Source organism: Notechis scutatus, chromosome Z (assembly GCF_049901735.1).
Source record: "Notechis scutatus isolate UNSWTSFEM ecotype Mainland chromosome Z, rNotScu1.2, whole genome shotgun sequence".
NCBI lineage: Eukaryota > Metazoa > Chordata > Lepidosauria > Squamata > Elapidae > Notechis > Notechis scutatus.
In genome coordinates this window covers 102,109,050-102,121,813 of record NC_142025.1, presented here as the reverse complement: position 1 = coordinate 102,121,813, position 12,764 = coordinate 102,109,050, and the positions used below count along the sequence as shown (strand labels likewise).

Sequence of the window (12,764 nt, the reverse complement as noted above, 5' to 3'; positions counted from 1 at the left end):
AAAGCTTAAAAGATGTTGAAAAAGTATTTTAACTGTAGTAACCAATTGCCACTTTGGGTTCCTGAATCTTAAATATATGCTTTTATTTCCAACGTAATCTAGTATACAACATACCATTCTTGACTATATAGTTACCAATACTATTGCCACATGAGGGTGGTTTAAATTCCATATCCATTCTACAACGATACAAATTAAACAAATACTATGCCGAGTTTTTGTTATCATCCCAAGATACAAACATTTTTGATGGCATATATTAAGGAGCAAAGCTTAGCCTTACTTTAACTCTTTATCTAGGAACATATTGTAAAAGCAGCAGAACCAAATGTTCTTACCTAATAAGTTTTGAACCTACAAGTGCAATGATTTTTACTGTTTTTATAAGGTAAGAGTTTCCTTTTTATGTGCTGTTTAAGGAAAGCTGTTTTTATTTCTAAACTTAATTTTGAAGATACCCTAAATTTTAAAAGAGATTTCATCTCTTCAAATTCATCCTATGTTAACAAGGAATTATTTGTTTTTGTTGAAAGTACTAGAATAGCCAAAAAAGGAAGTGGATCTGGTTGCCTGAATAAATAACTGCTGACAACTGCTAAGGTAGAAGACAACACTCTTATTATAAACCTAGAATAGGCAACTGCACAGAAAACAGTACTGAGGAATGTTATGCCACTGTATTTAGGAATAATTTGAATGTAGATATTTTAATATTGCATTCCAATATTCTAGCTATAAATATGCTTGAACTGCTTATGTAGTAATGCTAGTTAAAAAACACTCACCTGTGATAATAGCATTGTGCAGCTTTATTATGATATTGACCTCATAAAATTCTAACCTATTTATTTTGCTTCTTCAATAGCTAATTTAAATAGCATTTCTAAGGACTTGTTTTAAGGAATATATATATCTACTGGCTATTGTAAGACTTTAAATTATGTTCATCAGAGACACCTATGCAATTTCATGAACAATTTTATTTGAATTTCTTTTCTTTCACCTTTGAAAGGCTGACCACTGATGGCAGCTTTGCACTCATTTTCTTTGATCAAGGAAAGCTACCATATTTGGACTGCAAAAATCTGGCTAACAATTCACTAGCAGCAAACATAGAAATAGAATAACAGGGTTATATAAGGGACTTTTTAGTTCTTTTAGTTCAATTTTTGCTCAATAATGGGACTCTATACCATTCTGAACAAATGACTATCCAATCTCTTCTTGAAAACCTCCAGTAACAGTTACAGGAAACGTATTAATCCTGTATAATATTGCCATCTACAGGTAGTTTTCAACGTACAACCATTTCTTTAGTGACTGTTTGAAGTTATATCAGTGTGGAAAAAATGATTACAATTGGTCCTCCCACTTACAGCCATTGCAGTGTCCCTGTGGTTACATGATCCAAATTTGGGCCCTTGGCAACTGGAATGAATTTTTGATGGTACAGACTCCCTGGGTAACGTGGTCATCATTTGCAATCTTTCCAGCCTGACAAAGTCATTGAAGGGAAAGGAAGTTGCTTAATGACTGCATGTTTCACTTAATAATTGTGGTGATTCACTAAATAACCATGGCAAAAAAGGTTATAAAATTGGGTGCAACTTAAATAATTAAGTAATTGTATTGTTAAGTAACAACTGCCTTGCTTAGCAATGGAAGTTCCACTCCCAATTGTGATTATAAGTTGGGGACTCCCCACAGTGGTCCTCCAAATTGTTAGACATCAATATACAGGAGACTCACTTTCATGAACAGCCAGAAAGTCAGATTTAATTATGCTCCTAAATCTTATTTGTCCAAAATACTAATTCAATTTTCAGAAAAAGTGCAATTATTTATTATCCACATTTCTACCAATTCTGTACATGTTTTGTAATATATGATTTTCTATTCTGTTTAGGACTACAAGTACAATAGCAACTTATTTTATCCATATGTATTTCAGGATAAAATCTATTGAATTGCAACTGATCCAATTTAAAGTAAATGCCTGTCACTGTCACCCTTCCATTTCAATAATTTCCCCCCAAAACTAAGCAGGACTACTTGAATGTTTGATCAGACACATGACTGTCTCTTGCAGAAATGAATATGTTCTATTCACAATAGATTTATCTATTATAACTCCATTAATAGAATATTTTAAACATGGAACTTTCCGTTTGAACTTGTTTAATCCATCTATGGAACTCAGTAAAAGGCTTTGCAACAAAAGCATTTGAGTTGATTATACTTTCTAGACCAAAAGTTTCTATAACATACTTTTTCATAAATTTCATTATATTTCTTTGGACATTTGCAAGCTGTCAGAAAATGTTGCTATAATAAATTACAGTATTCTTTCGAATATATAAACGTCTGTCTGACGGGGCAGTTGGAAAATCGCAAGCGTTGAGCTAGCACTGCCAAAGGTACAGTGATGTACAGTTTAAAGGCATTGGAGATTCAGATCCACTTTTAGAGACCGGATAATTTGGAGCCAGGGACTATTTCGCAATCAAATACGGTTGCAGTCGTGAAATGTCGGGAAAAGAGCATGCTGTGGTCACCATCTTAAGCTCCTGGAGGAATGATAAGCTATTAAACTAATGAACGGTCCTAACTTGTTCATCTGAATTAAATGGGAGTCCGATTTATTCGCCCCCAAACAGCATTGCATCCTTAGGGGCGATGCACTGACCGTCCTCCACTTCAGACTTTGCAGCCCATCGTAGGTAGTTTTACTGCCGGTTAAACTTAAATCTCGAACCGGCCATCTGCAGTCTTAGCCATTGAAATCCAGGCGCGCTTGCTCAGGAGCCTCCTGCTAACCAGTCCAATTTCTCTCGGTTCAGCGGATTTAGGATCGTAGCCGCGATATACAATCCCTCGTAGTTAGAGTCATTACTCCACGTGGTCTTTTATTGAGAACAATTTCAGTCAAAACGGAATCAGGCTTACTTCAGGGGAAATCTGCATAAAATACTAGCTCCAATTCCCAGCTCGACCCCCCACAACCCCGAGGAGATTCGCCGGCTCAGGACCCGCCCCTTCCCTGGCGCTCCGCCCCCTTTTAACCGGCCTCTGCTCCCCGTGGTGTTCTTTCCAAACGTTGGTTGGGGATGCTCGCACCGCCCTAAGAACGAACCGCCGAACAGCCAGCCAACCGCACCTCGCTTTGCTGGGTGACGTCATGTACGTGCGTGGGTGCGGGAGGGGCTGACGTACAGGCGGGGCGCCGTCGCCTTGGCCACTCGTCCTTTTTTTTTTTTCCGCCTAGGCTGAGAGAAGCCAGGTGGCTAAAAGAGAGGGGGAGACGAGCGCATCGGGCCCGGTTTGGCGCGCCGGGATCGATTTCGGCGCTCCCTTTCCCCGCGCCATTCTTTCTGCCACCTCAGCGAAGGTTGCAGAGGCGCAGCGGGGGCGCGAAGGGTGCCGCCGGTGCGGCCTGGGCCTGAAACAAGATGGCGGCCCCGGGCGAGTACTTCAGTGTGGGCAGCCAGGTGTCGTGCCGGACTTGCCAGGAGCAGCGGCTGCAAGGCGAGGTGGTGGCTTTTGATTACCCCAGCAAGATGTTGGCACTCAGTATCCTGACTGGAAAGGGAGGGGAGGGCAGGGGAGGGCTCCGGCAGGGCAAGGGGACGCCGTCACTGGGCCTGCGAGGGGAGCTGCATGGGAGAAAGAAGGGGACACGTGAGCTGGGCGAGCTCGATCCTCTTCAGCAGATGAGGGGAATGGGTTGAGAGGTGCTGTGACAGATTTGGAAAGGTTGGGGTTGTTGCTGGACTGAGCTCTACATCAAAGACTCGTGGAAACATAGGAGCGTGGTTTTGGGGGAGGGAACCTAATTTTGAAAGAGGAGACTCGACTGAAGGGCTATCTCGGTATTATTTGAGCCAAGTAGTTACTATTTGCATATGGTATCGAGACAAAGTTGAACCTGTACAGAGAGGGTGAAGATGAGCCATTAAGTTAAGTAGGTTAAGGAAGGGGAGACAACTCGGTGCTAATAAATGGATAAGAGACGAAAACCGAAGCCCAGAAAGTGCTTTCTGATATTGTCATAGAAATGGAAGAAAAATTTGGGGTATATGTCAAGAATATGTAACTTATGGAGATAGGGTATGGGAAGCTGCTTTGAAGAAGAGACATGGAGAGTGGTGCAGAATTTTGTTGACGTGTAACTTGATTTCTCAATATTTGATAGCTAGACTGTGAATAATCTTGGAAAAGTATTTATGCAAGTCAATCTAGGTAAGTCTTCATTTGCTGTTTATGCAATTACTTTTTATATATGTTTGTAGATGTAAATCTTTCCAGGTTTACATTATTGGCATATCTTGTTATATGAATTGGAAAAAGATTTGCAGCAAAAAGAAAGGGGTGTTAGAGTATTCTTCAATATTTATTTCTTGCAACTGCTATAGATCTTCATGGGCTACATTTAGGCAATCATGGTCTGGGCCATAGTTCTTGAATTGAACCCAGAAATTAATTTAATGAATGATGGAGAGATGTGAATAGACTATTTTGGTGTGGTGTACAGACATAGCTATTAAAAGGCAAGAAACCTAATAATGCAGGAGTCTATCTGACATCTTCCTTGATCTAAGAAATAATACCAATAGCTTATACAATAGCCCGAAACAATTTTCTTGATTAGAATGTCATAGTGAACATGGGTTCAGGAGTCTGAAACTCCATACCTTCTCTCTCTTCCAAGTGCAGTTTATTTCAACTTGTAAGGCTTTGAAAGGGTGAGTTACTGTGGTGCAGAGTAACAGCACAGGATGCTGTTGCAGTCTTGTGAGAGGAGGCTTTGATCTGTTCCAGAAAACTTCATTTAATTACTGACAGTGAAATTAGAATTCTAGGTGATTTGACAGTAGCCTTATGGGTGTAAATGAATAGTCCACAGAGATTTTCTGTTCACTTGCATCAGTTTTATAGAGAGACTGATAGAGCTACTAAGAAAATGATTGTAGCATTGGGTAAGGTTTGGTTTATATAGTTAGCACTTGTTGCTGGATATTTTAAGGGAACCAATCTTGTGCTGTTTAATTTGTTTGCAATTTTTCTCAGGAGGCAATCTTGGTTATATTGGATGTACTATAAAGATAACATCTTCCTTCATAGAAATGTATCATTCTCTGAATTGCTATAAAACTTTTGTATGTTCCTTAATGTTTTCCTTCCCAGAATGCCCTTCCTCAAGTGGTAAACCTAACCATGCAGATATCTTGCTTATAAATTTACAGTATGTATCAGAAGTTACCATAATTAATGACCGGGCAGAAACACCCCCACCTTTAGCTTCACTCAATGTTAGCAAGGTAAGAATCCTTTGAGAATATTTTGAAAATATTGAAACTACATACACAAACTTCACAGCATATAATGTTTTTTGTTTAATTTACTTTTAAACTGCATCTTGATCTTAACCATTATCAGTAGCAATAATATAGTTTTGAAGTTAATATTTTTTCTAGTAATAGTTAATTATTTCCTAATCCAGGAATTCTGAAACCCTAGTATGGCAATCTTATAAACAATGAATTAGTTTATGCTACCCTTCTCATGAATAGATAAAATTATTTCATTTGGCTTTGGCTTGGCCAAGAAATATAATACTATGTGTTTAATATTCTCTTGACTTTATCAGCATTGATGGTCAACTTTGACTTTTTTCTTACTGCACCACAAAAATAAGTTCATTTTGAAAGGCTGCAAGTTTAAAACAATTTTTCCTTTTCCCATAGATGCTCTATTTTTTGATTGACTGCAGTTGGGAGTGACTGATGTATATAGATAGATGTATAACTATTAGATGTATAACATATAGATGTGTAACTATTTTGTAGGGATAATGGAGAGAAATTTATTGTTCAGAAGTTCCTATTTTCTACATGTCTCATGGGATTTGGAAGTCTGAAGAATACACATTTCACTTTTGACTTTGCACTGGAAATGCAAGTGTACAACAGTATTTACAGTCATACCAAATGGATATTGCAGCTTGCAAAACTTATCACTATTACAGAAAGGCAGGTTGCTACTGCTTTTCAGAATTTTGATTTTGTAGTGCAATTTTTCTAAAGAGAAGAGAAGACTTTATTTGGTGTGATTAGACACATAAGGAATTTGTTTCCAGTGCAGAAGCTTTCAGTATACCTGCAAAGTAACAGAATAATAACTATAACTATAAGGTGGGATAGTAGAGAAGATGAGAAGATTAATTAATACAGATTAATACAGCCATACAACATGGGTGGATACACTTGGACATATGATAGCACTGTGAGATTAGGTTTTCGCAGAGTGGATTTGGATATTAGGTTGGATTACTATATGTTAGCTGTATCTCATCTTTCTCCCTCTTCTTAAAACTACCTCATTGCTTCCACATTTTAAAATTATTTGTGTTTTTACATGTTTTGATTTGGAGAGTTTTTCACCTAGTTAAGGAACGTAAGTGAATGAGATGGGATTTGTCCCATCTCTGTCATCCAGACATACAAATCGAATTCCATTTGAAGACTGAAATTACTGCATCTCTCATGCATCTTTACAGCTTGCAAGCAAAGCACGGATGGAGAAGGAAGAAAAAATGAGCCAAGCATATGCAATTAGTGCTGGGGTCTCTTTGGAAGGACAGCAATTATTTCAGACTATACACAAGACGTAAGTAACATAAATTTATATAGATATATTGGTATTAGTAGGCAATTTTTGAGCAGAAATTGCTATAGAGTACATTTATCCCTCCCAAGTGCCTGATCTCAACAAATGCAAGTAGACATTAATTTGGTTTTTCTTTCATTTTGTTTAAAAATCAGGAGCTTGCAAATAAAACTGAATTTTTTTCCTCACATTTTGTGATTAAAATTGAATATGTTAGGTGAATTATTCCAATCCCAGATAATTTAGATTGTTATGGCTGTTTGGTACAAAATGATTGTATGATTATTTGCTGGTGAACGTATGTTGATTGTATTTTGCTTTGTGAATGTTTTATTTCCTCATTTTCATCTAGCAAATATGTTTTATGCAAGTAACCTAATTTAAAATAATGCCACTGTATATTTTGATTACTTTTTGAGATGCAATAGTATTTCTGAAAGGTTTAAATTCACTAATGAAAATAAAAATTATATTGAAACTAGTTTATTGTGAAGGGTGTACAGTTGTTTATTAAAAGAACCAGTTTACAGCTTAAATACGTGTTACATACTTCAATTTGGTAAAACCACACAACAGCACGCAAATACCATTATACAAAGCCATTATGTGGTTTATTTCATTTTGATTTAGCATTATGTGTAAGATAATTCCTTGTGGTTTATGATTTATGTTTTAGGCATGCTTACAAATTTAATCATATTTTATTGACAAAAAAACAATTTAGCATTATGTGAACTTAATCTATATATCTCTGCAATTATAAAGTTTAGCATGTACAGATATTTAGATGATTGAAAAAGAGGATAATGTTAAATGAACTTTGTGGACTACTTAAAATAAAATTTAACAATGACTCTTTCGTAAGTTTGTATATTCACAGAGCAAATTCACAGCATGAAAAATTAGTGCAGGTAGTCCTCAACTTACGACCACAATTGAGCCCAAAATTTCATTTGCTAAACAAAGCAGTTGTTAAATGAGTTGTGTCCCATTTTATAATATTTTTGCCACAGTTACTAAATGAATCACTGCAGTTGTTAAGAGAATCTGAATTTCTCCATTGACTTTTCTTACGGAAGCCAGCTGGGAAGGTTACAGACGGTGCTCACATAACCCCAGGACTATGCAGCTGTCAGTTGCCAAGGGCCTTAATTTTGATCACATGACCATGGGGTGCGACAATGGTCATAAGTGTGAAAAACAGCCCCAAGTCATTTTTTTTCAGTGCTGTTGTAACTTTGAACAGTCACTAAATGAATGGTTGTAAGTCGAGGACTACCTCTATAGGAATGATCAGGAGTACCAGTACTTGTTCTTAGGCTAAAAAGAAAGTCATTAGACAGTTGGTGACGAGAACAAATAGAATTATCCTGTTCCCTTTTTCCATTGCAAATTCCTGTGAATTTTCATTAGTGAAAGCAATAATTTTTTCTCTGTGCTTTCTCCAGTATTAAAGATTGTAAATGGCAAGAGAAAAATATAGTTGTGATGGAAGAAGTTGTCATTGCCCCTCCATATCAAGTGGAAAATTGTAAAGGCAAAGAGGGGAGTGCCCTAAGTCATGTACGCAAAATAGTAAGTATACAAAGATCAGAGAGTTTTCAGGAAAAAGAGAAAATAGGGTTGAAAAAACAGCTGCACAAGCAAGCTTGACTTTGATGATGCAGATTCAAAAGTGAACTTAAATTGAATTCACATATCTTGCTTATCCATTAGATGGTTTATTTTGATGTTGGAATATATGAGAGCTCAGCCACTATAATTCATAAATACTAGCTTCAACTTATATTCTGTAAACTCAGACAATTGTGCTTGTTTCAGTAGGATATGATGATGCAATGTATGAATGTAGCTTTCATATTGTCAGGCTCAGGCCCAGAGATGAAACAGTGAGTCCAGTATTTTATTTCCTTACACCAAATAGGCAGATTCTTGCCAAACTAAAGCTGTGATACATCCAGGGAGATTTTACGGAGTGGTTACCTTAAACCTCTTTACCCCCTTCTCCTTTCAGTCTAGGATTATGCAGTCTTGAGCTGGATCTCCCTCTGGGAATGAGTTAGCCAAATCCTCCCCCTCTGCTGCTGCAGGTGCACATTCCATCACCTGTATGCCTCAAGCAATACATAGGGTCCTTGACTGATGACTAGTGGTTTAACAAATGTTCAGTGTTGGAAAGGGTGTTTACAGCCTGTATAGCACTTCTGGCTATTCTAAAATGTTTCTCATGCACACACCCCAGTGGTCATATGACCACATTTGGGGCATTTGGCAACTGACTCATATTTATGACTGGTTGCAGTGTCCCATGCTCACATGACCATAGTTTGTGTCATATTTTGCCAGTTTAAGGCAGGAAAAAAACACCTATTCAGGAGACTGGATTCCAATTTAGAATTGCATGACTCATTTAACAACCACTGTAAAAACAATAAAATTGGATTTGATCATGTCAGTGACTCAATTTATGACGACAACTTATGATCGAAATTCTAATCTCAGTTATGGTAAGTTGAGGACTACCTGTAACTTTTTAAAAAAAATTAAATATCTGATCAAATAAGAGGCAAACTAAAATTCAGATGATTAAAGTGGTAGTTGCATTTGTAGTATAGAGTGGAATTCCACAATCCTACAATAGTAGGACTATAAGAAATGTCTGTATGTCGTATTTCAGGTTTTATATAAAGACATGTTTTGTATGTCAAAGAATGCAATGCTAATGTGCAATCCCTTGTTACAGTTTCCTAAATATTCTTTAATATTTGTAATGGAACACAGACACCTTGGCTTATTTTTTAAATGTTTACGTGCTTTAAAAAAAAAAAAATCCTGATTCCTTTTATGGTTCACCAGTGACCTTCAATTCCACACTGTGCTGTAAACCAGGGGTCCCCAAGCCCCGGTCTTTGCCGGGCTGCAGAACATTGGAAATGTTGGGGTCACATGAGCACATATGTGCACGGCTGCATTTAGGAAAGTGGCATGCACATGGGCATAAAACTGTCACACCTTCTCCTCTGCTGCCGTCGTTTTCTCCAGTCTGCCAAGCTGAAAAGGTTGGGGAATGCTGTTGTAAACCCTTGTTGAAATCAACACTTCCAGTCTCATGGACCACTACTTTTCATGAACATGCCAGTAGTTCCGCTGTCTAAAATGAATGCTAACTTCCTTACCTCCTTCTCCATCCAGGTCGAGAAACATTTTAGAGATGTCGAAAGCCAAAAGCTGATGCAGCGTTCACAAGTCCAGCCAACACAGAAGGAAAGCGCCCTTTCATCCTGAGTCCCGCCTGCCCTTCCTGGTTGCGACAGAGTGCTCCTGCGGGGGGTGGGGGTGGGGGGAAACCCTTCGAACACGCAGCAGCAGATGACAAAGGCTTCTTCAAAAGAGGTCAGGGGAGGGCAGGGGGGTTCCACTTTATGTCGTGGCTACCCTGTAATGATGGGACCCACAACTTCTGAACTTTAGACTTCAAAGACAAAAACAGAGAATAATTTAAAAATTCATTCATTACTTGACTAACAGACTCTTTACTTTTTGCCCACCAGGTTTCCCCCCTAGAACAGTCAGCTGTCTTGTATTTGAGGTTTTTCTCCCTCCCAGAATTTTCTGCTTTACTGAAATCAATTCCATGCCACCCCTGTTCCTGCTATACGCTAGGAGAATCAAGTTCCCTAGTTTATCACACTAAAAAGCGAAAAGAATAGAGGAAACAAGATAACAAGCTGACTGTAGTGATGTAATTGGAACTTTTCTGTGACTGGCGATCTCATTTGGGTTTTCGTTTGCACAAGGCAAGGCTTGAATTAGCCTTATTTTTCTTATCTCAAAATATATATATAATAAATATATATATATATATATATAAATACCCTTTAAATATTTTTCTGCTTCTCGCAGTATTCAAAATTGGGATCATGGCAGAAAAAAAAAAATCTCTATGCTTGTTAAAAATCAAGCTTTTTGCGGTTGTCATTTTTAGGTATAATTCAGAAGATCAGATGTCTGCTGAAGCTTGGGCTTCAGTGGGTCATGCCCTATTCAGAATGCATACTTAGGGTACAAGCGTTTGGGCTTTCCGTAAATTTTATCTTGTGCATTATGTTATATTGCCATAAATCAGCTCTGTTAATGCCGTTGGATTAGAACTGTTAACCATTACTACATATCATTGTAGTGGAATCATTCTATCCTCAAAGGCATGAAAACTAATTCTCACAGCCTCCTCTTGCTCGTGGGCTGTTCTGACCACAGTGAAGGACCCAAAGATTTTCTGTAGGTCAAGATTGCTTGGGTGTAATATAGGAGGAACGATCTGTGTATTGTCCATAGTGGCCCAATTGGGGCTGGGCAGGAGCATGAAGATTTGGGCTTGAATTCACATGTGATTGTCCTTAGTCCTTCATTGGCCTTTTTTCCACGAAAATAAAGCATCTGAATTGGCAGGAGAATAAAACTGCCTCAGTGGGATTTTCCTCTGCAGCACAGTAAAAATGTCTTTCCAATGGTGTACAGCTGTGACCATGGCATCTGCAGAGGGGCAAAGAGAAGTAAACAATACACGTGTTGTGGTGCAAATGATGCAACTTTGTAAGACACGATGCAAGTATGTCATCTCTATGTCACATGTTTGACATGACTGAATGTGGATAGTGCTGGCTCTATCATTGCTAAAAGGAAAGATTACTTCAGCTCCTTTGTTTGTAGATGGTGATCAGGCACAGTACCTGTAGTTCCGGTGATCTAAGTATGATTCTTTGAACGGAAATAATCTCTGTTATGACCAAGCTGCAGGGTTACTTGGAGACATTGTCCAAAAAGTATTATTTCTGTCCATAAGTCTATGTACTGCTGTTGGCTAAATTGTTGAAATGGTCAGCATTTATATGATTTGCTTCTCCTGGACGTGCTGCTCGCAGGGTCATTCATAAGTATCCTTGGTTTGGAAATAAATATTTTGAAGATACATAGGATACAAAGATAACATAGGAAGGGAGGGTGCTGTTGGGTTGGTGGGTTGTGTTTTTTTTTTTTTTTTTGCTATGATCTCTTCTCCCCTTTTCCCTTTTTTGTTATTTTTAAACAAAAGGATAAAAGTTTAAATAATTCAAGCCCTGCCTTTCAGAATGGAGGGATTTTTTTTAGCATTGTCTAGCAAAACCAATAAAAACCCAGAATTTTTTTAACCATCGATCAAGCATTTGTGTTGGTGGGTTTGTCCAAGCGTGCAGGCAGAGGATGTTGGGGGGGGGGGGGGTGTTATACAGAGAATTGGAAAACAACATACCATATTGTTTGCTGAAATTGGAGGACACATGAGGACACAAAGTTGCACATTATGGGCAAACTGTCATGCCAACTTGTGCACTCTCGTATGTTCTCTTGAGTGTGCCTATTTTACATATTCTTACATCAGTTCTATATTTCTATGAAAGATAAATTGCTGGATTATTTTTGTAAAATGTGTGAGTTAATATTTTTTATGTTTGCAAGACAGTGCAACTTACTGTAATATGGATGGAAAGCAGAAAAGAAAGTCTTTATGAAACAAATCAAGCGCTATGCATTTGTTCTCTAGAACAGGCACTAAAATAATATGGTGGAGTTGTTACGTTTCTCTGCAAATCATATAGGTGAGTTCCCATGTTGACAAAATACGGTACCTCAAGACATTCTAGTTAGGAAATTGGAATGAAGTAGCTACATAGCTAGTTCAAAAAGTGTTCATGAATAGTTTCTTATTAATTTGGTGTAAAGTAGCAGAATTCAACTTTTATTAGCCACTTGAGTGAAGACGTATAGAGAATGCTAACTGAGGTTACAGAAGACACAAAAAACAAAATCCACAAGGCAAAATCCATTTGATAGGCTAGCTAGAGGAACCAGGCTAGATACAATAAAGTAAGAGAAGCATGGACTTCTTAGAAAATAAATGCAAAGTGGAATAGCTGATTAGGTAGTGATACTTCACTATGAAGTGAACAGGAATCCATGCTATAATAATGACTATAATAAAGCAATGTGTTTTTACATTGTTTCAGAAATAATTCCAAATCATAACAGGTAATTGTTTTATTTTACTCTGGCTGCACTCC

General features: G+C 37.8%; 1 protein-coding gene across 1 annotated transcript; it reads left to right on the top strand.

Annotated features, from left to right (window-relative positions):
- The first annotated feature begins 3,056 nt into the window (after window positions 1-3,056).
- Window positions 3,057-11,860, top strand: LSM12 (LSM12 homolog). Its single transcript, XM_026669671.2, has 5 exons — window positions 3,057-3,570; window positions 5,185-5,318; window positions 6,557-6,666; window positions 8,115-8,241; window positions 9,859-11,860. The coding sequence occupies exons 1-5, from the start codon at window positions 3,450-3,452 to the stop codon at window positions 9,949-9,951; spliced, it is 585 nt and encodes a 194-aa protein (XP_026525456.1). The 5' UTR covers window positions 3,057-3,449; the 3' UTR covers window positions 9,952-11,860.
- Window positions 11,861-12,764: the final 904 nt, after the last annotated feature.